Genomic DNA, 27,727 nt, shown 5'->3' with positions numbered 1-27,727 from the left:
TCCCAGGCCCACACATGTGTACAGCCCTCAGCCTCACTTCCCAGCTCTGAGAAAGTGCCGACCTGCACAGTCGGGCCACATTTGTCCCCAATCCACAAAGGCCTAACACTAACCTGCTGCCACAGCTCCAAGCATGTGCACAAAGGGCCCGTACCTTAGACCAGCACATACCAGGGTTGCACCCCCCAGACTGGTACACCCGCACAGCTACATCCTCCCTGGCTGGTGAGCGCCCACATTCACAAGCAAAAGCGTAACATCCCAACCTGTGCCCATACCTGCCCTGAAACAAATCACTGTACTGAGTGCTCTACCCCATGCCCTGCTCCCTGGTGTACAACCATCCCACAAACATAAGGCCTTAGACTACTGAAGAAATCAACCCCCAAAGTAAATCAATCAAGATATTTACATGTGACGAAGACAGCAGAAGATCACTAAGCATAACACAATGCAGACCGATATAGTTCTGCCTAATGACCAAATTAAAACACCAGAGGAGACACAGATGCTGGAACAACTAATCAAAGATGTTCATACAACTCTACTTAGTAAAATAAGTGGGATAGCAAATGACATAGAGGAGATCTAGAAGACAGCAGAAGAGCTTAAAGAGGAATCTGAAAGAATAAACAGAAAAATAGAGGGTTCACAGAGATTAAAAACTTTTGACCAAATAAAAAACATACCAGAAGCACACAACACCAGATCTGAAGAGACAGAAGAAAGAATAAGTGATACAGGAGAAGGATAATTGACTTTGAAGGCTCAAAACAGCTAATGGAAAAAACTGAATGGGAACTCAGGGAAATGACAGACAAAACAAAGTGCACAAATATAAGAATCACTGGTGTCCCAGAAGGAGAAGAGAGGAGTAAAGGGCTAGAAAGAGTAGTTGAGGATATAATGGAGGGAAAACTTCCCAACCCTCATAAAGAACATAAATATACAAGTCAAAGAAGCCCAAAGAACTCTAAACAGAATAAATACAAATAGGCCTTCCCCAAGGCACATACTAATTAGTCTGTCAAATGCTGAAGAGAAGCAGAAAATCCTGAAAGCAGCAAGAGAAAGACAATATACTACATACAAGGGAAATCAAGAAAGACTGAATTCATACTACTCAACTCGCACCGTGGAGGAGAGAAGGCAGTGGAATGATACATTCAAGATCCTGAGAGAGAAGGACTTCCAGCCAAGAATTCTGTACCCAGCCAAATTGTCCTTCAAAACTGAGGGAGACAAAAGGAGCATCAGACACCTTATCCATGGACAAGAAAAACATATGGATTAAAAATAAATAAATAACAGGGGCAACAAACGTTAAAAGTAGATTGAAATGCTGGTGATCAGTGAAGGGAAGAGGTAAGGGGTATGGTGTGTATGAATTTTTTTCTGTCTTCTTTTTATTGCTTTTTCTGAACTGATGCAGATGTTCTAGAAATGATCATGATGATGAATATACAACTATGTGATGATATTGTGGGTTACTGATTATATAACAAGAACGGAATGAACATATGATAAGAATGTTTGTGTTTGTATGTGGTTATGTATCATAAATAAAAAATAAATAAATTTTGAAAAAAGAAAGGGGGGGTAAGGAGTATGGTATGTATGAATTTTTTTCTGTTTTTTTATTTCTTTTTCTGAACTGATGCAAATGTTCTAAGAAATGATCATGATGATGAATATACAACTATGTGATGAAATTGTGAATTACTGATTACATATGTAGAACAGAATATGTTAAGAATGTTTGTGTTTCTTTATCATATATATTTTTTAATTTTAAATTAAAAAAAAAAAACTGAGGAAGAAATTAAAGTTTTCACAGACAAAGTCCTGAAAGAGTTCATCAACAAGAGACCAGCCCTATGAGAAATACTAAAAGGAATTTTGCCGGCTGAAAAAAAAGACAGGAGAGGGAGTTCTGGAGGGGGCCACAGAATTGAAGATTACCACTAAGGGTAATTTAAAGAATACAAAGAGAAAGAGGGAAAAGAATATATAGATCTGACAAATAAAATGAAAAAGATAAGATGATGGAATCAAGAAACACCTTTTCAGTAATAACTCTGAATGTTAACTGACTAAACTTACCAATTAAAAGATACAGATTGGCAGAACAGATTAAGAAACATAATCCAGCTATATGCTGCTTACAAGAGACTCATCTTAGACACAAGGATACAAACAGATTAAAAGTGAAAAGATGGAAAATGATTTTCCACGCAAGTAGTAACCAAAAGAGCTATACTAATATCGGACAAAATAGACTTTATGATGACTTTAAAATGTAAAGACATCATAAGAGACAAAGAAGGACACTATATACTAATTAAAGGGTCAATTCACCAAGAAGATATAACAATCATTAATGTTTATGCTCCCAAACAGGGAGCTCCAAAGTACATGAGACAGACACTGGCAAAACTGAAGGGAGTGAAAGATGTTTCCACAATAATAGTAGAAGCTTCAATACGCCACTCTCCTCTATAGATAGAACAACCACACCAAGTTCATCAAGGAAATAGAGAAGTTAAATAACTTGATAAATGAATTAGACCTAATAGACATATATAGGTCATTACACACCAAAGCACAAAGTTATACATTCTTTTCTAGTGCTCATAGAACATTCGCCAGGACACAGCATATGGCTGGGGCACAAAACAGGTCTTTACAAATATAAAAACATTGAAATTATTCAAAGCACTTTCCCTGATCACAATGGGATGAAGCTGGATCTCAATAACCACCAAAGAACGAGAACACTCACAAATACATGGAAATTAAATAATACACTCTTAAACAACCAGTGGGTCAAACAAGAAATCACTGGAAAAATCACTAGCTATCTGGAGATAAATGAAAAATGAGAATACAATGAGCAAAGGCTGGGCTGAGAGGGAAATTTATTGACCTAAATGCCTATATTTAAAAAACAAGAAAGAGTAAAAATCAAAGACTTAACAGCAAACCTGGAGGAACTCGAGCAAATATAGCAAACTAACCCCAAAGCAAATAGGAGAAGAGAAATAACAAAGATTAAAGCAGAGATAAATGAATGGGAGAACAAAAGAACAATAGAGAGAATCAATAAACCAAAAGTTGGTTCTTTGAGAAAAAGCAGTAAAATTTATGGACCACTAGCAAGACTGAAAAAGAAAAAAAAGAGAGAGGATGCAAATAAACAAAATCAGAAATGAGAAGGAGTGTGTTACCACAGACCCTGAAGAAATAAAAGAAATATAAGAGAATACTATGAACAACTATACGCCAACAAACTAGACAACTTAAATGAAATGGACAAATCCCTGGAGACACACAAACAAGCTACACTGACTCAGTAAGAAATAGAAGATCTCAACAAACCAATCACAAATAAAGAGATTCAGTCAGTCATCAAAATTCTTCCTACAAAGAAAAGCCGAGGACCAGATGGTTTCACAGGGAAATCTGTGTTATCAAACATTCCATAAAGAACTAACACCAATCCTGCTCAAACTTTTCCAAAAATTTGAGGAAAAAGGAACTCTACCTAACTCATTTTAAATTTATAGCTTTTTTGTATTTAGGTTATTTTTCACAAAAAAGAAGGGAAAAAAGTCAATTGTGATGATTAAAAAAATATTTAAGCCCTCCACCCTCCTATATTCTGCAACAGCTAGAAGGAAAAATGTGAGCAGATCATATGGTAGCCCATAACAAACTCTGGGACCTGTCCTGTAACTACTTGTTGAAGAGTGCTTTGAAAACTATTGCTTTTTTATTTCTTTGCTTTGTATATATGTTATATTATGAAATTAAAAAGTTAAAAATAAATAAATAGATGGAAATTTTATGTTTTGAGGCTGGATATACACTGGCATTAGGGTAGAACATCCTGCTTTAAGTGGGTTAAAGGCAACAAGAGAACTGGAGGAGAGGGGCAGGATCCCACTGATTGCAGCTTTGAGTTCATTCTTGTTACCGGAAGCCGTAAGTGCCACCACAATTAATACTTCTGAGTGCTGACCAGGAGGCAGGTGAACTGTGCTCAAGCCTTTCTGGGCATCAGCCTTGGAATCCTCTCAACCCTACAGGCCAGGGCACCATCGCCTGCCCATTTTATAGATGAGGCAGTCAGATGCAGAGAGACCTGCTGCTGGCCCTATGCTACTTCCAGTGTGTGAGCTGGATCTGCTTCACTTAACAACTGCTACTTCAAAAACGAACAATGATGGGGTTTTTTACAGGCCTCAATAAACTTCTTCATGAACGATGTCGCTGTTGCTGGCCTTGTCTTCTGCTCTGCTGCTGGGACTTGCAAAACTGCACAGGTTCCTCCAGTCCAGCCACTCTCCAAGGAACAAAATCTGTTCCCCTGGTCCCCATGGATCTCCCCTCCCAGCAAACAATCCTAGACATCTGCCTGTTTCTTCCAGGAAAAGGGAAGGACACCCATGTCTTGGTCTGTGTGGGGCAGAGTGGCTGGGAAAGAACAAGCTCTTTCAGATGTCACTGAAAAAAGATTCTGGGTGCATTTTGTGTCAGAGGGAGCTTTACACAGTCACTGTGTCTAACCACCCACCTAGTGCTGAGCCACTCTTTGCCTTCCCCACCCCGACCAGGACATCCATTCTAGGTAGAACACACAACCTGACAAAGCTTCCTTAAGAATTTTTTTACTTCCTTGAATTGAAAAGACTTCTTTGCTGGCTTGAGGAACCACACATCAAATCTCTGCTCTAACTACCATCCCTTCAAAAAGCTGAAAATCTTTTTAAGGATTCTGTTCTCCAAAATCTACACTCTGCAGTTCCCTTCAACTGCTTTCTCATTCATGATGATTTACTCCTTTAAATTGTATTTATGCTATATATGTTGTGAAAACTTTCCTCTATTTGTCACTTTTTCATTTGTGGTGGTGCTAAATCTGCTGATTTCCAAAGTTTCTTTCTGACTTTATGCTTAGAAAATGCTTCCATATTTTGAAATTGTAAAATATACCTGTTTCCTAATTGCCATTTTTTAGATTTAATTCTTTAACCCATTTAATTACTTTGTATATGGAATAAGACAGAGATTTACATTTTTTACATCTGAATTTGGACATGAGTCTTGATCTTTAAATTCCTTCTAGTACCGTGATTACATATTCAAAACTTAAACACTAAAGTAAAGATCATGGCATAATGAAAAAGATGGTATATGATCCTCTGTCTTACAAACTTCTCCTAGATGCTCAGTTTCACAGAAAATGGAAAGCTCCAAATGGTGGGCATTTATTCGAGTGTAACTAACTACACACTGTCGGAACCTATCAATCATAACCAAGCTGGCAGTATCTGTGCTTGCTTTCAAGCCAAATTAAAAGCAACATCCGTAAGAAGTCAAACTTCAATGTGATTACAAATCAGACCAAGGAACATGAATCTCGGCAATTCTTGACCGTTCACCAATTTCCTAAAGCAGTGAACACAACAGCTTCTTTGTTGAACAGAGCAGAGGCCAGTTGAGTTTTTATCCCTTAATCTCCGATATTCCAAACTTCTCTACATTTTGTAGCTGACACTAGAACATGCCCTACTGTGCAGCCTGCTATTAAAGAAGTACCAGTTCTATAATTACTTCTCTTTGTTCAGTTAAAAATGTATTCCATTTGGACCATTCATAACACTATAATACGCTTGTTCAATTACCAGCCTGTTTGCAAGTGGGCAAGTGATTCAATCCTCAGTTTCTCATCTGTAGAGCGGGGTTAAGAGAAGCTCCCATGCAGGATAGTTTTGGGAATTTCCTTACTTGTAACCAATTGGTATTTAAAAATGGGCCAAGGACTTGAATAGACATTTCTCCAAAAATGGATAAAATGTGGCATGTCCATACAATTGATTATTCAGCTATAAAAAGGAACGAAACTTGTCTGCCATGCGGGAGACCCGCATTTAGTTCCCAGCCTACGCACTTTCCCCACCACCACCACCACCACCACCAAAAAACAAAAAACAACAACAAAAATAAACAAATGGTGCTGCGATAACAGGATAGTCACATGGAAAAAGAATTAAATGCAACCCTCACCATACAACATACAAAAAAAAAAAGGGAATGAAGTACTAATATATATGCTACAACATGGATGAACCTTGAAATCATTATGCTAACTGGAAACAGCCAGTCAGAAAAGATGTCATTTAAATAAAATATTCAGAATAAATAAATAAACACAGACAGAAATTAGATCAGTGGCTGACTAGAACAAGGGAGGTTAGGGGGAAATGGGGACTGTCTGTGGGAACAGGAGTTCTCTTTGGGGTGATGAAAATGTTCTAAAGTTAACTGTGATGAAGACTGCACAACTGTGAATCCCAAAAAACAGCTAAATTGTACACGTTGCTGGTTTTAATTGCATGGTATATGAATTATATCAATAAAGCTGTGGAAGGGAGGGAGGGAGGGAGGGAAAAAAAGCTGATGCCTTAGCACAAATCAACGAAGTGGCACCAAACTATATAAGCCATGATTATTTTCTTCATGTAACAGTAATTAAATTTCAATTTTTTTAAAAGCCAGTTTCATGTAGCAAGCACAAAGCATTCTGCACACCCAAGTATGAAGACTAGTTCTAAGAAAAAGCACTTTTATGACTATTTACGTTGCATGATAACCTTTTTTTTCATAGAATGTCCCTTTTATTTGAAAGGATTGAAACTACATTTCTTAAAACTCAAAAGTGAATAAAAAATGAATAAATGTTCCTCCAAGGAAGATAACAGTTTTTGTTGTCAAAGATAAAATTCAACCAAAAATGAGAATTTTGGAAAACTTCTGTCTGTCACCACGAGTTTGATAGCCTCCCAATACTTGAAGGGCTCATTTCCAAATGATTTTTGGAAACTGTACAATGAAATGTATCAATAGCTGGAAGATGACATAACTCAGCAAACATTATTTTCAAATGACCAATAAATATGATGTTATGATTATGCATGGGTAAAAGACTCATTCATACTGCAAGACAGATCAATGGATGCTAACAGATCAGTATGAAAACTTCATCGATAAGGGTTCGGATTCCAACAGCAACTACCACTTGTGGAGTCCTGAATGTAGTATTCAAGAATAAAATCTACAATTGTCTACAAGGGATCCTCCCTTTTCCAAATACTTATTTGACTGAGACTGATTTTCTTGATATACTTCAACTACGATGATATACTGCAAGAGACAATGCAGAAGTTGATATACAAATCTAGCTGTCTTCTGTAAGCCAGGCATGAAAGAGATTTGCAAATATATAAAATGATGCCACTCTTCTCACCAATAATTTTTTGACTCAGGAATATCATAAAAACACTATTTAAAATGTTATTTAAGGATCATAAAAATGTAATTTATGCTACCATTTGGTAGATCCATTTTGTTTTAATCAATAAATATAACCTGTGTTAACAAAAAAGCCCTTTGGGGTCCTCAATGATTAAGACTTCAAAGTGGTCCCAGAGTTAGATCATCTTTTCAAAATTTTGGCTACATGACAGTTTCAACGAACTTCGGCAGACTTGTACTTATGTCTATCACAGCACCCAGGCATCTCAAAAGAATGTCAGGATCTGGGATGAGGTTACTTAAATTTAAATCCAGCAAAATCATTTGTACTAAATAACTGACCTTGGTCTGGTTACCTGTCCAAGCTAAGCCTGAATCTCCACCATATGTAAAATGGAGATGACATAATTATCTACCTCATAGGCTTGATCTGAGGGTTTGCTGAGAAACTATTAACCTAGAGGGGGCACAGCAGGGCATGAGAAAGGCACTGGAAAACATTAGCTTGTTCAATGGCCACACTACTTCCGAGGGAATCAAAGTCCAGCTGTGCAGCAGCAGCACACAGGTAGCAGTTTACAGTTCTACAATGCTCATGGAATGAGGCCATTTGCTAAAATGGGACTTCAAGGAAATTCGTAAAACATGACACTGTTAACCAGCAATATCTCTTCTGATCTGTGGGGGCAAAAACAAAAAAAAACAAAAAAACGGCAGATACTTCATCAGCATTATGGCTGCCTAAAACAGAATGCACAACGCCTTGATTCTAAGGCCTTGAAGGACTTTCAACCATTACCACCAAAGTTACTGCTCAGAAAAATGCTCTGAAAGCCGAGTCCTGAAAATCAAAGCCTAAGCCATGAGGCACCATGATGACAGGAAAGGAGGAAAGCAGGAGGCATGTGCCAGTAACGGCAAGCAAATCTGGCTGCTTTGTGAACCTCAGCAACACATATATACTATTCAAGAATATTGTGATCAGAAAATTGAAGGGGAAAAGTTTTCAAATGAAAAAAAAATTTAAAACAGAATCATATTAACTTTGACTTGCAAACACAGAGGTGGTTTTCTAATGAATCTATACTTTGTGTAGCCATCTTGTTTTTTCACAGCAGCAATACACCAAAATGGCAAACATAGCCCAGAAGTCAAATCATGTGTTAAATGGGGAGAAAGAAGGGAGTGAGAGATTGGGCAAAGACGACGGTGCCAAAGACAAGGTACATTTTGTACTCAATAGCTCATTAATTTTAAGTGTCGTGAGAACCTGCCAGTTTTACCCCTCCAAGTAATTATCTTTTGTCTTAATTTGTTAGATTCTTAAGAAAGGAAGAGGGGAAAAAAATCCACTTTCACAGTGAAATGCTAAACCTTGTGAATATGGGAGACAAAAAGACAAAAAGCTAGACCTATAGTCTAACACAGTCCCCAATTAACAGCAATAATTGGACTACTTCCTTTAAGGAGAGAGAAAAATAAGCTTTCAGCACTTTGAGCCATATTAGGAAATGGTATTGTACTCACATACAAATAGCTTTACATTAATGAACAGAGACAAATATATTGATTTGTACACACATACTCTAAAAGTTAAAAAGGTCTTTAGACAAGTGTTTGCAGTTGACAGTAAGCAAAATCTTTAAGTCCAAAGGCTAATATTTTGTTTCAGGTCACTGCATGCATGAAAAGATAAGATTTGTTCCCAATGAGGGATAAAAAATAAACAGGCAAGAAAAGTTACTTTAGAAGCCATCTTTAACACAATCCTACAACCATTTGAAAGAGAAAGCTACACTTTTCAAGGAGAAAAAAATCACATTTATAACTCCAGGAAGTCTGTACTAAAACCATGCTCCCCCCAAATCTCCATTCACATATTCAGATCCCGACAAGCTTCCTGGAGACCCATATGACAGCCTATGAAAAGGTCATCGTAATGTCTTTTTCTTTCTTTTTTTTTTTAACATGGGCAGGCTCTGGAAATTGAACCCAGGTCTCCGGTATGGCAGGAGAGAACTCTGCCACTTAGCCACCGTTGCCCCATAATGTCTTTTTGTTCAAAGTAGACATGGTAGAGACCTCACTACCTACATGGTCTCTTGTCCATGTGGTGGTAGTATATGGTCACCTGGTTTTCATTTCTACTTCCCCAGCTCCCTTGGAAAGCGACATTCACCAAACACAACTCTGCATTAATTCCCAAAACTACAAACTAGCTGTCTCCCCCATCTGTCCTCCACTACTGTCAATAATGTATATAAAATGCTTCAAGCTATTCAGAGAAAGGCTGGTCTTTTTTAAAGTTCCTGTTGTAAAGCTGAGAGAAAAGACACGTTTGAAAATAATTCCTCTTAAACAGAGCTGACAAGACCAGCACACCAACCTCAGTCTGTCTCCTTATCCTTCCCATAACCAGATGCCCTATCTCGTAATTACTTAAGCTAATAAAGGCACCTTGTCGAAATGCCAGGAGGTAATCCTTAGGATTTTTATTAGGTGAGCAGCAAACAAGAATTCTTGCATGGCGCCTCTGTTACATGGTATCCTGGAATTGCTTAATGTCTGACCTGACCATTAAATGGAGTTCTCAGGCCTTAACCTTCTTTTAGTATAGACAAGAAGCATTACAGAAAGCCAGCTGAAATGTCTACTAGCAGAGAAACCAAGGATAAGATGGACAGACAGAACACAAGACCCTAAAGACATACTGGACTAACTCCCTAAATAATATAAAATGAGAACTGCTCCCTATGCCCAGACTCAAAACAAATGGAAGGGACCCCCCCCCCCCAAACACAAAAAAATCCTTGTAAATAAAGAGCTATGTCAAGGAAAGGAAAAGAGCACCACTTCAAGTTTCTGGTCCCCAGCCAGATATTTAAATGTAAGCTTCATGTCATTACAAGACATCCCGACTGGGGGAAGACACAGACTCCATCAATTGGCTGGCATTAAATCCTTGTTACTGTACAAAAGCAGCACTTGCTCCCTGGAGCCAGTTCAACTTTGAGTCACTATTGTCTGAAAACAATGGAATGTCTGCCAACCTGTCCCAACAGTTCAAAAGGATTTAATGCAGCATGTGTGACTGCTGTAACCTGGTTTGCCCTGGGCACAAACAGCTCCACTGACTTAGCTAAAGTATCGATGGTAAAACTAGGAAAAGCCAGAGGAACAGTGCTTAGATCAGCAGAAGCGCCATTATAATTACACAAGGTACAGCTCACTCACATTGGGAGCCCACATCAAACAGAAACATAACAGATGAAAGCGTCGCACGCCTCCACGACCCTTGACTTCAGTACCATAAGTTCTACTGGTTTACATGTCTTTGTGAAAAACATGAAATTTTTACAGAGTGAAATCACTTTGATTATAAAAATGGTGAAGAAAAAGTTTATATATGGAATTTCAAGAACAAATTTTCTTCTCTTCAATAAAGCAAATTTTCTTTTCAATAAGAACCTGAATTCTGTAGGTCACAGAATGTTTTTTTCAATGACAATTTGGTTGCCACTGTTCCAAGTTCTAAAAATGTGCATATATTATGTGCAATAATATAAAACCTCTAACAGACATGGATATATTTGTAACTTGAATACGTCTCCAATAACTTATGCTTCTAAATATAAAAGGGGCACAAGAGCTTTATAAAAATGTAAAGGTCAGGGCAACAGAAAGATCATTAATCAAGAGCAATGCCTTCGTCTATGAAAGATGGTTTCTGAGCCCATAGGGTCTACCAACAAGGGAACCGACAGCCTGTGAGGCCAAGACCACAGCTCTTCAGTTTTAACGCCACACACTCAACCTTGTGCCAGGAGCACCCACTGGGAAGTATAGTGGTAAATGCCCTTTAGGGGTGGCAGGAAGTACTCTGGCCTCAATTGCTTTGAAGAAACTGTTAGAAATACGAACACTAAAGCTACACGCAAAGAAGTATTACCACTTTCAAAGAAGACAGGGTAAAAACCTATGGGTTAGAAGGGAATAAGCACAATCTCTTTGACCACCCCCACCACCCCCAAAAGAAAAGCGTTTTGCAGTTTGGAGTCTCCTAAAACACTGTTTCCAAGAGCATGAATTTTTAAAAAAGCCAATCACACATCTAAAGTAAAGGATAAGACTTCTGGCCCACTTTTGGATTTGAAGAAGGAATCTACTATTTATAACAGAATGAAAGAAACACCTCAAAAAAGCAAATGCTTTAATTATACAAGTTACGAGTATGTAATCGTACAAGAATTGGCAATTTCTCAGAAAAACTAAACACAGAAATATTATCATTGTAAGAGTGCAAGGATTTCCAAATAAACACTGTGGACTCCCTGTTCTATCACAGGACATCACACGTCACTCTCCAGCCAGAAAACAAATTCTACGTGCACATTTTACAGTCTCAGCATAACTTCCTGAGTGTAGCTAAATTTCTCCTCCAGATAGGCCAGGTGACTTTAGTTGAAAATATTAAATACCATGCAGTTTTGGTGATCAGCTTTGTGATCACACCTACAAACCAATCGATCAATTACATACAATAAAATGCATTAAAGCTGCTGAAGACTGTCTGCATTATATTTAATTTCCTCGTCACTTTCAAATTCTCTCTTCCATCGAACACCAGTACTCAATTGTGCCAAATTCTCTGGCACTTAAAACAAGAGTCACCTTCTTTCTAGTTTGCAATGATATATATATTCATGATTTCTCCCTAAGGCCTCATCAGAAGGAGCTTTAGCATCTGTATTTCTTCCAACAGGCTCTTCAAAGCAATCTAGGCCTTTTCTATTAAGTGTCTCACAGTTCTTCCACAATGTTCCCCTTACCCATTTTATAAAGCCATTCTAGCATTTTTGTATCTGCAAGTTGCAGCACCCCATTTCTCTGGTACTAAAATCTGTTTTGGTCTTTAGAACTGCAGGGGCATCACAATTCTTTTGAAGAAAGTCATGGGACAGGAGGTCACTGGCGGGAACAGTAGTAGCCACCCACCTTTTTTTGAGAACCTACCATGCACTGGGCAAAGTTCAGTGATCCATTCCAACCCTGAATGATAGTTCATCCATTACCTCAATTCAATGGTATTTAAGTACATCACAGTGCTGGACAACCATCAACACAATGTAAGTCTAGAATATTTTCATCACCTCAAAAACAAAACCTATAGTCAACTATATCCTGCAACCCCAACAACTTTTGGAGCCAGCATTTTCTAAAGGGGAAAACTGAGGCTTTAACAGACCAAATGACACATGGCTAGGATGAGGTAGCTTGAGCTAGAAGATTCATCATCAGGCTCATCTCCTAGCCAGAATGTCACTGAAATACACATGAATACTTCACAGAAGATGAAAAGGACCCAGAGATTTCCAGGAAGAGCCCTGCCCAGCAATTCTATACAGCGGTGTATATCCTAAGGTCCTATTTGGATGCATGGAACTAACACTTGAAGAATATGACAATAAACTGGGATACAAATACTATACTGATATACAAGTGTTACTGGAGAGATTCTGGGACACTTGAAGATGAATTCACCAATGTCACAACACTAACAGTGGTAAGAGCTGCCTCTTAGACTGCCTACTATGTGCCAGGCATTTGGAACATACTGGGATCCTCTTAGCAATACAAAGTTGTTCTATGCTTCCAGATCTTTTCAATCACATGCTGGGCTAATGATAACAGTACTAGTCAATACGTAAAACATGGCTATTTTTCAGTATACACAGCACTTTCTATGAGCCATAAATTGTTCCAACTCATTTAATTCTTGCCAACCTACCCCCCTCAAAAAAACAAAACAAAACAAAAACATGAAAAAGGTAACCGTATTATCTCTTCTTAAAAGGTAAGAAAATTACATGCAGAAAGGTGTCCAAAGCTGCAGCCCTAAGTGGAAAGACAGCCATTATGGCTATGGGCTCTTAAAATAAAAAAATAAAAAAATAAAAAAAAAACCAGCACCCCAAATTAGGAAGGGAAGATGGTTAAGTACACATTATTTTATAATCCAATTCTGCAAATGATGCTTTTTTTCAAATACCAACTCCCATTCCATCTACAGGAATAGTGGGATATTCACTTGCCACAATAGAAAAAACGGAGCTACCAGAGATTACCAAGGTAAAGGGGTTAGCCCATAAAAATCTCTATTACTCCTGTCAGATAGAGAGTGTTTCCTTGGTGAGCACAGCTATGGCAAGGACCCTTGCAGAACTCACCTCCCATACTACCCACACAAAGTGGGGAATGAATGGATTTAGGAGGCAACCACAGAGCAGAAATGTAGTAAACGTGTTCAAATGATTGCTTTTTGACCCTCACACAACATGCTCCCCGCCCCAGTCCAAAAGCAATTAAATCATTACAGCTGGGAGTGCAATGACATGTTTAAAAAGTCTTCTAAGAAATGTCCCACTTCTGATAGATGCACACAAAAAGGAACAACGGTCACTGCTATTTCTTCCATTTTTCATAAGCACAAAGATCATTTGAAGAATATATACTGGGTGGCTGACTTAAGCAATTAACTTTCACAAAGTCCCCTCTGCAAAGGGTAACATGGGTTTACTACAATAAGAACACCAATGGAAAACCAAAGCCAAATTCATTCCAAAATAATTCATTAATTGCTCTAGTCAACCCCATTGGAAAAAAATAATCAATTATAAGACCTTTTCACAAAATAAGCCATTTCAAATATCAACCTGTAAAACCCACAAAGGAGGGTGGGCCACGGTGGCTCAGCAGGCAAGAATGAAGAATGCTTGCCTGCCATGCCAGAGGACCCAGGTTCGATTCCTGGTGCCTGCCCATGTTAAAAAAAAAAAAAAAACACAAAGCAGTGTTTTGATTGTGTTTTGTTCCTAAATAATGATTACCTTGGGCTCTACTGTTACAATCATCTGAGATACTGTATCTCACTCTTATATGAGTCTTTTGGAAACTATGAAGAGCTGCTGAAACACAAGTTGTTGGTGGCACTGTCACTGTAACCCTGAGGATTACCCAAGGTTAAAGTTCTCACGATGCTGTCCATGTCATTGAAGTACGTATTTTAATAAACAAATCCATTTCTGTTAGGATGTTCAGGGAGAATACCAGGCTCATGCAAGACAGCTACTGGGCTTAGAGCTCCTACCCCAAGGAAGAAGACTGCGGTCAGGCAGGCACAGTTAGACAGGTTCAGAGTGAGGATGGGTTCTAGCTTCTAGACCTCTAACCTTCTGCCTAATCAGGATAGCCACAGCTACCCCAGCAATAAAGGATTCACTTTCCACTCTGTTTTCTGGGCATTTATTTCCCAACACTTCAGTGAGAGGGTATTCTGACAAATTACCTAAGTCACACCTCAATAACTCCAGCATCTGAGAGTGGGGAATACCACAAAAAAGACATGTTTTGTAGTGGAGAAGTCACAAACAAGCAGCCCGCTCTCCACGCTCACTTGTGAAGAAGTCCAAGATTCTGAGGACCTGCTTGACCACAAAATTATTATCCTCTTGCCCAGGTTCTTCCTGTTGGAAACTCTATTTTAACACTTGCACATTCTTCACCCAAGTCAGAAACCAAAAGGAAAGCTCCTTTTTGGAAAATGGAGTAATATTGAGAGGTCGCGTCTCACTCACAAACTGACCCAACACCTTTCTTTCCATGCAGGTAGAGTTCATCTTAAATCTAAACCACGGTTCCTTTCTGCTTATAAGAACCTGCTGAATGCGTGGGATGGGAGCAGGAGGGGAAACACATGAACAGGACACAGCAGGGCTTCTTAATGCAGGCAGATCCCTGCTGGGCTCACTCTAGGGAGGGGCAAATGTGTCAAGTGCTGCCCACAGGACTCTGGAGCCCTCTAATGCCCTCCTGTCATTCATTTTAAAGTGATTAGGCAGCAGAGCCTCACTAATCCAATCAAACATGGAACTCCACGGGTGCCCTCACAAGAGAGGATAGCGACTGTCTGAACCTGAAGAAGGCCTCTTTCAGAACCACAGACAGAGCAGCTAAAGTTGAGGACACATCAGAAGGCACCAGTGCAATGGGACAATTGGGGCACATCCATCCTGAGTAAGCTGGGGCCTAGCACTCTCCTTATATACATAATTACCAACCACCAAGATAAAACTGACAACACCCTCCATACTTCCTCCTTGAACTTTCTATTTCAAGTGAACCCACGGCAGGAATATTCAATGTCATATTTAAACAGATACTTCCTTTTACAAAGGACTGATACCATAATGAAATCCCATTAGGAGGAATTCAGTGAAAGGTGAGCAAGAGAAACAAAATTGTTGCCACATGTGATCTGTATCTATGAAAACATGAAAATAAATCCTGGGGATCCCAGCTTGGCCAGAAAATTTTAGTGTAAGCCACTAGAGTCATGGGATTTACAGCTGATATACTGCAACTCATATTTTGACTGCAGGATGAAACAGTAAACAGATTTCCCTGTGAGGTGTAAGGGGGTTAAGAAGACAAAGCACAGAATTTTTTGTGCTGGGATACAAATCAATAAATGCTAATCTAACCTCTATCTTTATTATTTCACAAAAGAGGAAATTAAGAAATCAGAGACGTTAAATACCTTACCCAGGAACACACAGTTAATCAGTAGCTGAAACAGAGTATGAAATGAGGCCCCTGAAGGCTATTTTGATGATAGTAGAGACCCTTGTTAAGAAGTATATAAACACAGAACAACCTGGTATCATAAAATTTCAATTATCCAAAAGTGGCTGTGGAAGAAGCGATTCTGGAAGGAGCAATTCTGGACCTCAGAATATTCCACAGCTGAATTCTTTAACGAATACTACATTTTAGTTTTACCACATTTAGATGATGAGCTTCTAATATCATCAGCTCCTTTCTCTGCTATTGAACACAGCAATGGCCTTTCCACCAACTCTAGGATTATCCTTACATTCAATTAGTACCTCTTGCCTGAGGACACTGAGCTCTTATACTTATTCCCAAGCATCACTAGTATTTGCTTTAATAAACTGCTGACCTCTATTTGTTTCCATGGCATCTGCAGGATAGAGAATATCAGACAGCACTGCAAACCAGGAAATGTGAATTCAGTGTTTTTCTGAAATACCTACTGAATCAGAGGCTAAACTGGCTTTTTTCAAAGCTGATTTCTCTGTATCAACAGAACCACCCTCTTTCCTGGGTCATTTCAAAGTAGAGGAGCATTCCAAATAGCCTGTAAAATTCGGAGCTGGCTTCACCAAGAAGCACCGCCAATCTGTAGGTTTTTTCTGTTTGGCTCCTAAAGACATTAAAGCCATATGGCAATGGCACACCTGGAGACCTAACAAGAGCTGTGTGTCATGGTCAGGAGTTTGTGGGGCCAGCCTGGCAGTATCTGGATGCTGTCTACCAGAGAAGAAAACTGTAACCCCGCAGCTCCATCATAGACTCTACACATCCTAACCCAGGGCAGGAGGACAGGAACCAGCATTTTAAAAACCTTGACTCTTGACACTTAGAGCAGAAATGGCACTATTAAAAAAAGTTAGAAAAATCAACAATTATAAGCATATCTCTATGAGGCTAAAGAATACCCATACAAATATTTCATGTAATCCCTGTTTTAGTTAACTAGCTGCCAAATGCAATACACCAAAACTGAAATGGCTTTTAAAAAGGGAATTTAATTTAGTTTGAAATGCTAGTGGTAAATGAAGGTGAGGGGTAAGGGGTATGGTATGTATAATCTTTTTTTTTCTCTGTTATCGTTTTATTTCTTTTTCTGTTGTCTTTTTATTTCTTTTTCTAAATCGATGCAAATGTTCTAAGAAATGATGAATATGCAACTATGTGATGATATTAAGAATTAGTGATTGTATATGTAGAATGGAATGATATCTTAATGTTTTGTTTGTTAATTTTTTTAATTAATAAAAAGTTAAAAAAAGGGAATTTAATAAATTACAAGTTTACAGTTCTAAGTCTATAAAAATAGACAGATTAAGGCATTGAAGGAAAGACACATTAATTCAAGAAAAGCTGAAGGAAAGATATGTTAATTCAAGAAAAGGTGATGGATCTAGAACACCTCTGTCAACTGGTAGGTCACATGGCTGGCATCTGCTGGCTCTCATCTCTTGGCCTGCCTTGGCTCTCTCCAGGTTCTGGCTTGCTTAACATCTCATGGCAACCGCTGCTGGGCTACAAACATCTCCAAACGTGTGTCTCTGTTCTCCAAGTACTGGTATCTGTGTCAGCTCTGCTCTCTCCAAAATGTGTCCGCTTTTAAAAGACCCCAGTAAACTAATCAAGACCCACCTGGAATCGGTGAAGTCCCATCGCCATCTAATCAAAAGGTCACACTAACAATTGAGCGCGCCACATTCTCCGTGGACATAATCTAATCAAAAGTTTCCACCTACAATATGAATCAGGATTAAAAGAAATGGCTGTTCCTACAAAACTGGATTAGGCTTAAAACATGGATTTATCAGGAGTATATAATATTTTCACACTGGCATACCCTGCCTTACAGATGAGGAACCTGTGTTGGCCCAGTAGATTTTGATACGCTCTCCACGAAATACTCTCACATACTTAACAGGAAAGGCTCCCAGTATAGGCGAGGAACACAAGTCAGATGGAGGAGGAAGTAAGCAGAGAACCACCTGGTCCTCTCACTACAACAATAACACACATAACCCTAAACAGCGCCCTACCAAGAGCCAGCAGAATTTATTTGTACACAAAAATAACCCCAGTGTTTGTAATCACCATGATGTTGTCTCCAAACATTAACTGTTTAAAACAATGTCCAAAAAAAAAAATATATATATATATATATATAACATCCTCAAAAAACAGAAGTCTCCCTGTGAGAGCACTTGGATGTACAGATATATATACACATTAAGATACTTTCCTCTGACTCCTAATGATGACAAAAGTAGGTTGGTGCAAAGTTGTTACCCTCTCTCCTTCAATGAAGACAGCTCTACCCTCACCTCACCCCTTCGGATGCCTCCCAGCAAGCTGCTGCCAGATAGTCAGTCCCCTCTGCATAATTAACCTAAGCTACGGGAAAGGAAATGAAAGAGTGAAATCCATGTATACCCAACACGATCATTCTTGGCATTAGAGGTTGAATCTCTGAGAGCATTGTCCAGTGAACCAGAGTCTCTTCAACAAATTCAAATTAGAAACAAATTGGTGATCCAACCACAACTGCAGCAAATACACATATTTAATTCACACAATCAACCTAGCTGTCTAATCATTGTAAGATGAAGGAAAAATAACATTGCAAAGAATCATTCTGATATTATATTGATAAAATACATTTCTGTCATACAGAAACAAACACAAATGGTTCCAGTTTTCATGTTTTGTTCATATTTACTTGCTCTTGACTTGCTTTTATTAAGTCAGAACTAACTGGAAAATGAAATTCCTTCTCAGGGTTAAAAGAAAAAAAAAATTAGACAAGTCTCCTTTCTCAGAAAGCTAATCCTAACAGTGTTCACTGGCTGATCAATGATGAGAAACCCCCAGAATATTCTCCACAGTTCTGTTGTCTTCCATCATCATCTCAAACTCAACAGATAATAAAAGTCCTTAACTACCCCAAAAAATACTCCTTACCTGACTTCAATTCTATTACCTTCCACCCTGCCCATCAAGTCGGTTATGAAAACCTGACCATTTTTACTTCAAGACAGCTCTTGAACTCAGTTCCTTTGGATATCCTGGCATCTAGGCTCTCAGCAGTTTCCTGGCTGGAACCCTTTAACTAGTCATTTTCCCTTTCATTTCAGACTAAACTCTGCTGCCAGAAGAACTGCTCTGGACTTTTTATTTCAGTTTATTTCCACATCTAAAAACGAACAGTTCTCTATTCTCCGCAAAGTATTCTATAATAATTAAATAATATTTGAATTCTTCCTGATTAGCAGGGCTCCCAGTTATCAACTATCAGGTCAACGCTGTCCTTCCAAATCACCCCAAATGGCATCCCCACCATCCCACCACCAGGCAATACTGCACATCCACGTTTGTGTAGTTCTTCTTCCCTACAAGGTGGGTAAGGCACATACTTTGTCCTTATGCCACCTAAATACAACCCTAGGAACAGGCAGGACAGATGAGCAATCATTACACTGACAAGGCAGGAATGAAAGCTAGACACAGATTTCCATCAACTCAAAGTCATGCTATACATAACAGCTTGCTTGCACCAAGCCTATATTTCCCAATGAGTCCAGAAGAAGAAGTGGAAGCCCAGCATATGCAAAGATTTTGAGAAACAATAAGAAAATTTCCTTGGCTTCAATCAGACTACACTGCTTTTGTGCCAATGGTAACCTGGGACTCTCTGGGAGTACTAAATGAAATATGTTAGAGTACTCGGGAAAAACACAACAGATAATATACCTAATATCTCCTGCCACCCACTCCCCTTTTCTTGCCCCCACCCCACGCTATTTCAATTAGTTACCAAATCTTAGTTCTATCTCTGTAGTCTCCTTCCCTTTTATATATACATATTCATTCTCCTATGTGTATCGCCTTCACCAATTTTCAGTTCCTTGTTACCTATGGCAGTAATTGCCTACATTTCAGAATTATAATTTGTTTCCTCTTCTTCAAAGCATTCCCCTTTATGAAATCTACAAAATCCTTGGCAGCTTACTCTTTTCCAAGCACAACTCCAGTTAAATCACTTCCCTGCTCAAAAACCACTGGGCACTCTCTATGGCCAACTTATTTAAATGGAGTTTCCTTGCTCTGATACCCAACCTTTTGTTTCTGTCTTTTTCCTTACTTCTTCGTCTTCCTATACCCTGTATCCTATCCTATATTACTCCAAGGATGGGAAATCAGATTACTGCATAATATATGTATAGTTTCCTGAATCCACATGATGGTGTATTCTTTCTATACAATCTTCATCTGTTGAAATCACAATTAACTAAAAGGTGATCTCAATGTGACCCCTTTCCCCAATACTTCACGTCACTAAGATCCTCTGAGTGTGACCTTATTTGATGATAGGATCTTTGCAGATTTAATTAATACAAGAACTGAGATGAAATCATATTGGATTATGGGAGATTCTAAACCCAAAGGGAGCTCCTTAAAAGAGACAGAAAAGACACACAGAAACACAAGGAAGATAGAAGCAGAGATAGGAAGTGATGTTGCCACAAGACCTAAAATGGCCAGGATCCACCAGAGCCTGACGGAGCCAGGAAGGATCACCTCTGAATGCTTCTGGAGGTAGCGCTGCCCTGCCAACACCTTAATTTCAGATTTCTAAAATGTGAAACAAAAAATTTTCTGTTCTTTAAATCACCAACTTGTGGTAATTTGTTATGACAGTCCTAAGAAACTAATATACCCTTTATATGTGATCTCTTCCTCCCTGAGTCTTAATATCTGCAGCTTTCATTAAATTTAAGTCTCCACCATAACAATATTCAAATTTTTATCAACAATCTACTCATCTTAATACCCTTGATTGTACACATTATCCTCATTATCACATGATCCTTATTGTACACATAATCTCATTATCCTTAAGGTGTTTGACACTTGGAGAAATTTTTAGAACTGCTTGTCACTGACCAAGCTAGGCAGCCTTTGTCCCTTTACTTCTGGTCTCTTGCAGTTCTCTCCCCCAGACTCCAGACTGTATCATCTTTCACCCAAATTCAGCAGCAGACCTACCATGCCCATTGGGAACATGCTTGTGGGTTTTTCCTTTCCTGGGGGTTGACTGGCATGAAGATGAAGCATTGTTGGTGGCTGCTTTGACGTCTTCCGTCTCATCATCTTCCTCTTCGACGTCCTCCTCATCCTGAGAGCTTCCAAAATACACCATGCTGTTGGGCAGCGCAGGAGAACCTGGTGGGTTGAATAAAAGATGATTCCTGAGCATGGACCTTTAGCCTCACCCCTTCCAAAAGCAGCTCTACAGTGGAGTGACTCATGAAGTTACAAACCTCAGTCCTTTCTACTGAGCAGAAACAAAGCTGTCATTTTAAATTCAGTTTTCAAATATCCCCCAGGAAATAGAACTCCATTTGAGTTCTTTTAAAAGGTTTCCAGCAAAATTTCACAGGAGGGGGATGGTACCATTCACCAAACAATAAATCAAACTTTGAAAAATCTCATTTGAATAGCTGAATAATTCTAGAGGATTGAATTGAGCAAGAAAAACAAGTAAAATAACACCTACCTACATTGTCTATGAACAATGAGGTTATGCATTTAGCTCACGAGACTTTAAAAACAAAATTTTTAGAAATGTCTTTAAAAGTGATAGATAGGACAATCACAAACAAGAATGCGATAAACAGAATGTAAAACTTCCTTATATGAGGTCACTCTCTTCTATTAGTAAGGGTGAAGAACAGACCAAAATTGCCAAAAATCACCAGCAGAAGTTGCTTCAATGTTCTGATTAGGTTAACAGCATGTAAAATTATTAAAATAAAATCCTGCACAACACTAAAGCAAAATGCTAAATTAAAATAAAAAAGAATATAAAATACAAGAAATCATAATACTCACTTTTTTTCTATCTTTACCTCCCCACCCCTCAAATGTTTTCATTTCTGAACTGAATATAAAGCAAGAATACCAGAATAAGATCCACATTATAAAGAAGCACAATATTTTGCTTTCTTATCAGAGTGGCAATTCAGAAGGTGCCATAGTCAAGTCTTTAGTGTATTGTTTGAGAAAGGGACTGTAAAATCCCCCAAATTAATTTCTGGCAACAACTTCAGTCTTCTGTACCATTAAGCACTTTAGAAGAGCTACTAACAAGTAATAAGTAATATATGAGAAATTCATTTCTTCTCTTGCCTACTCTTCCCTCAATGAGCTCAAGTAACCACCACAAAGATTTAAGTAACAACTTGGCTGTTCCACCTCACCAACACAACTGCAATAACCAAATGCAAATCTCAAACATCAAACCCTACAGATAAAAATCAGTTGGTATCCAGCTTTGGAACTGCAGGGATTGTAAGGAGGAGATGGAAATGATTGAGCAGTACAGGGAAGCGAAGTGGCAAACAAAATGCCTGTCTACCCAAAAGGCAAAAATGCAAAGGCGTATCTCCAATACTCTTCCTTTTGTCTCAATTATCCTCGAACTCCAAAAATTATATGGGTCACACCACTGGATGGAAATAATGGGATGTAGACAGCAAAGGACCAGCTATGGATAACAGAAATGGATACAGTCTTACAAAAGCACTTTCACCTGGATTTTTTTTCCTGCTCGTTTCCAATTGGAAGTAGGTTCTCAAAAGAAGAAAGGCCCTAAAACTGACATAAAACTTTGGGGAAAATTATTAATCCAAATAGGAATTGAAATTTTAAAAAAAGAAGGAAACATCTAGTCAATGGAAAAAGAACATTGTATATACTCTCATTCTAAATGGTTTAAAGCGTTTCAGACAATGCCTAAGTATTCCTTTTCATCTTCTGTAAAATGAGAGGGAACAACTTAAAGATCTCAAAGTTCTTTTCAGATTAAAATATCAATGTTGAATTTCTTTGAAATTATCAACTAATTGAAAAGTTATTGAAATAAGAAAGAATGTTTGGCACACACACACAAAAAAGTGCAGTTTTTGGTGTGGGTCCTATGGTGACTTTTGCACATGATTCTACAATTTGAAGGGTATTTAGGTAGGTGAACCATACACTGCTCATCTTCCTTAGTGTGAATATAGGGGGAAAGTATTATCTGATAAAAATATTCTAGGTTACAAAAAGAAGCAGGTAAAATCCACATGGAGGACAGGAGAAATAGGTAAGGAATTAACTCCAAAGTACAAAATCTGCTAAGGTTTCTAAAACTCATTCCTTACATAAGCAGCACAAAGCAACTATCACATAGTTGAACTATCTCATATTCAATTCTGATAGACTACAGGAACACTAAGTTTATGTCTTAAGGAACTGAAATGGAGAAAATGTCTAGAAGCTCAATCCATCACCCAGGTTTCATTAATACTCTAAAGATAGCTTACAAACCAACAACCTTTTGAATGGATTTGTCTTAATGGTTTCTCAGCAAATATAAACTACTCTAGCTTGCTAATTGTTCTAAAAGAAAAAGAGATAAGATAGAAAGGAGTAGAACAGTGAAAGATAGGGGTTTCTAAGAGTCTACCTTGGAATCCAAATCTTACAATATAAAGTCCACCTGATGGAACTGGCTGTGCTGTCAAAGGTGAGAAATGATGTGATTACAGGAGTACGGGAAAATAAAAGCAGATTGCCCTCACTGTGAAAGGTCATTTTGGTTTTATCCAGAACGGCACACTGGCCTGGACAAGTAGGTAAAGTATCAATAAAGGAAAAAAGGTAATGAATGAATGGTGCATGCTCAAACCAGATGGTGAATGGAGAAGCTAATACGAAAAAAGGACAACATCTATATCCAAGGACAGCAACAAAGAGTTTCAGATGGGGAGGGAGGGCACGTAACTAACTACCAGGGGCAGGAAGAGCCCCATTTCTCCCTTCTGGCAGAAATCCCTCATCAAGGACAACATCCCCTTTCCTCATCCTGGATAGGTACACCAGTATCTCCAAAAAGCCTTGGCAATCCACTACCCATGCACCAAGAATAGCAATCATGAACAATTACCATCTGCCCCAGAAGAAAGAGATCTCCAGAATTTTTCTTGATAAGACCATCGTGTGTTTCATACAAAAGTAAAAATGATACTGTCAGCTAATATCTAGAAGGCAGCTATATAACAACTTCAAACACATGAAGCAAAATGTTTCTGAAACTAAAATCAGAGTTAGGATGCTCAGAGCATATTTATTTCCTCTTAACCTGATATATGCTTGATTAGAAGTTTAGATACACACACAAGATAAAGGAAAGCAAAATACTACCAAACTGAATCCAACAGCACGTAAAAAGAATTATACATGATGAATTTTAAAAGCATATTTAGCATATAAAGATTTATATCAAAGTTACATAGTTTCTCCCCCAATTATTCAAGTGCATTAGCAATGTGAGAAAAATCTGAACTTGGATCACATAAAGTGGAATCGGGAATACGGGATGCATCTGTGCTTTGCCAGAGCCGTATTTCATTACTTTTCAGAATTAGCTGGCAATGTCTCTACAATATTTACTGAAGCGCAAACCAAATGTTTTCATCTGGACAAAAATCAAACCGTGGTATGTTACAACCACAACAGAAATCATTTCAATCCAAAAGCTTGCTTTCTCTAATTTGGACTGTGGTTTCTATAAAATTGGATTCTTCTGCATGAATCATGCGAACAGACAAGCCCTCCTTCCCACGTTCTTCCCTTTTCTGAGTGGTTCTTTATTTTAATAAGTTCAACACAACTCAGCTCTCACCCTAGAGAGACCCTAAAGGGATTCCCTGCACATTGTCTAAAGCTGGGGAGTCAAATTCTATAGTTTGACCCAATAAAGACATGGCTGGCCCACTCAGTTACTTCCAGTGATTCAGCCTCAGGATATACAAACTGAATGAAAAGCAATTAGCCCAAGTATCACATTAAACTTTAAACAAAACTTCTAAGTGATATCAAAAACTGGGGTCAGGGATAGAGGTTATCTAGGGGATGGGGGCGTGCTCCATCCTTTGAAACTGGAGAGTCACAGAAACAAAGCATTTGCAACAACCATTTATTAATCCAACTATATACCAGGCACTGTTCTAGCCATCAGTGACCACAGGAGACCAGATGTCCACATCCATCTCACATACAGGTATAGAAAGCTCCCTGTGGGGGAACTGTAAAACAGTTCATGGCGCTTTCTTCTGGTGCCTCCAGATCTTAAGAGAATTCACAACAGGATTTTCCAAATTTCATCATTTTCATACAGCCTTAAAATTAGATCTGCCATATCTAGATATCCTATGTGCTATTATTTTCTTATTTTTTTAAATTGATGCATTACAATTTATTAATGCTTGTTCTAAAGGTGATCATTTAAATTATGATAAACAGTGTTTATTTTAAAATATCTAAATTATATAAAACTCTCTAAAAACGAAAAGCATTCATCTGACGTCATTATTGGCAGCACCAGCAAGTGGAACATGTAGCAGACTTGGGGAAGTCCCCTTCAGGGCAAAGACCAAACGAAAAGGGAAATGCTTATTCCTTATAAGAAGCCAACTGTCCACTGCCGCACATCCTGGGATTGAGCTTCCTTTTAATATGAACGTGTCCAGACAAGACACAAACTACTGAAAAAGACACTGCACAGAATCCAAAAACATAAGATCAGGCTACAGCTTTGGTAGTCACTTACTTGCCATGATATTAGAAGTTGTCGTCACAATAACAATTATTATGATCTCAAAAGCTGACAGGTAATTTATGCAAAAGCTCTCTCTGTACGTGACTCACACTAAAGGGACATCTTTAGGCTAGTGTATGGATCCCATGATAAAAACAATTTATAGGTATAAAAGCTATATCGTTCTCTTTACTTCTCTTTATTTACTATCATTCAATTCATTTCCTATCTGGCTTTCCTAAATGGGAAAGTAACTGGATTGGTGACAAGAACGTAATTGGAAGGGAAAAGTAAATTGTAGTCAAAGTGAGTGTGAGAGTTATGCCATGGGACAGCTGGAGAACTTTAGTCACACAAGAGTGTTTTTTAAGGTAGAAAAAAACAGAGGAAGTAATATCCCTCCTTGTACCACAGCCAGTCTTGGTGACCCTTGTTCCCACACATTACAGTAAATCCTCCCATATTCAAGAATGTGTTCTATCTACAAAAGCCCTACCATGAAGGACTCAGGAAAGAAAATTTCATAGACAGCAAACAAACCCCTCTCCCTCACAACAATGTCAACCTAACAGCTCATCTAACCAACAGCAAATGGAGAAAACAACTTTGTAATTAAAAGTTGGAACATTCACCAAACAATCTTTTCCATATTTTTCTCTGCACACATGGCTTAAAGCACAAGCAAATACCTTTCAAAACAAATGCAGGGAAGTCTCTGGATCTCAACAGAAGCCCTAAGTCGTACCACCTATCAAGCCACATTACCTGCAACCATCACAGCAATCCAGTGAGTGAGGATTACATTAAATTTAGAAAGAGAGTCAAGTCAGGAAAGAAACATGACCAAGGTCACAGAGCCATGACTTGAACACCAAAGTCTGTACTCTCTCCACCACATGAATCTTCCACACGTCACCCAAAGCCTAATGGAGAAGATGAGGACTTGGAAAAGTTCACCCATTACCAGTTACCCTGGTGTGATCCAAGTCATGCCATCTGAGCAGCCTTTAAGGTACTCCACAAAGAAGAAAGGACCATCGTCTCCCATCTACATTCTCTAACTGATCTCAGAAAGGACATGAAATGCCAAGGGAATTTCCAGAAATTAAGAGGAAGGACAGAGAGCATTCAGAAATATCCTGGAATCTGCACAGCCTGTGGCAGGCAACAGGGAATATGCTTGATTTTCCAGGAGGGCAAAGTGTGGTCAGAGGCCAGCTAGCCCACATAAAGTCAAGGTCTGAGCAAGGTCCATCCGGGGGAAAAATGTTTCTGATCAAGGTCACAGAGCAATTAAAAGGGATCTCTCCCTCCCCTCCTCAGAGTTTAAGAATTTCATGGTTTCATATTTCTCCATAAGCAGCCTGATAAACTGTCCTGGCAAATAAATTGCTTGTTCAGCAGAACTAAGCCAAGTAACAGACTAGGGGAAATCCAAGCACGAAAGAATGGCTACTGAAACCCTCAAAACGGTAACCATATCATTTAGGATCATACTTTCACCATTACTTCTCTCAAAAATTAAAATGCAACACCTCGCAAGAAGGAACCATTAAAAAAAAAAAAAGGTTGTATACCTCTGCAGCAATCTGCTTTCCTCCCTAAAGAGTTTATATAATGTAAAGTATTCCCATTTTGCTCAAGGAAGTTCATTATTAGCACCATAGTGTTCCTTGCAATTGGGGGATTATTTAATTGCTTTCTAGCAGGTTAATCCCCTCTAAATTACCGCAGGCTTTTGCATTTGGCCTACTTAGAATTCTCTGCGCCAAAATACCCAACACCAGTAGTGCCACATCAAAATGTACTCCCTGTCAATAAGTCCATAAATACCCATACAGAAAACTCAATGGGTAGGCTCCTTTGTATTACCTGTAGTCCAGTCAGCTAGTGTTCCTCCCAAATTTCTTTTAAATCAAACCTGCTTCCTATCCCCTCCCCCTGACACTGTGCGGGCTAAACAGTTAATGTCTAAGTACTTCTGGGCCTGTTTTACACCCTTTACCCTTCAGCTCAATGACACAACAAAGCATGCTAGAGACACTGGAATGCCCATTTCACAAATGGGGAAACTTAGGCCTATTAAAGTGGACTCCTACAATA

General features: G+C 38.6%; 1 protein-coding gene across 2 annotated transcripts in view; it reads right to left on the bottom strand.

The window, feature by feature from the left end:
• The window catches only part of JARID2 (jumonji and AT-rich interaction domain containing 2), a 272,180-nt gene that overhangs the window by 36,531 nt on the left and 207,922 nt on the right, over positions 1 to 27,727 (bottom strand). For both annotated transcript variants that reach the window (XM_077143746.1, XM_077143747.1), the window contains one exon: positions 21,028 to 21,204. In XM_077143746.1, coding sequence (XP_076999861.1) covers positions 21,028 to 21,204 — 177 coding nt within the window. The remainder of the gene's footprint in view (positions 1 to 21,027; positions 21,205 to 27,727) is intronic.

Source organism: Tamandua tetradactyla, chromosome 25, assembly GCF_023851605.1.
Source record: "Tamandua tetradactyla isolate mTamTet1 chromosome 25, mTamTet1.pri, whole genome shotgun sequence".
Taxonomy (NCBI): Eukaryota; Metazoa; Chordata; class Mammalia; order Pilosa; family Myrmecophagidae; genus Tamandua; species Tamandua tetradactyla.
The sequence above is the reverse complement of the archived record's forward strand: the minus strand, read 5'-3'. Positions and strand labels throughout refer to the sequence as shown.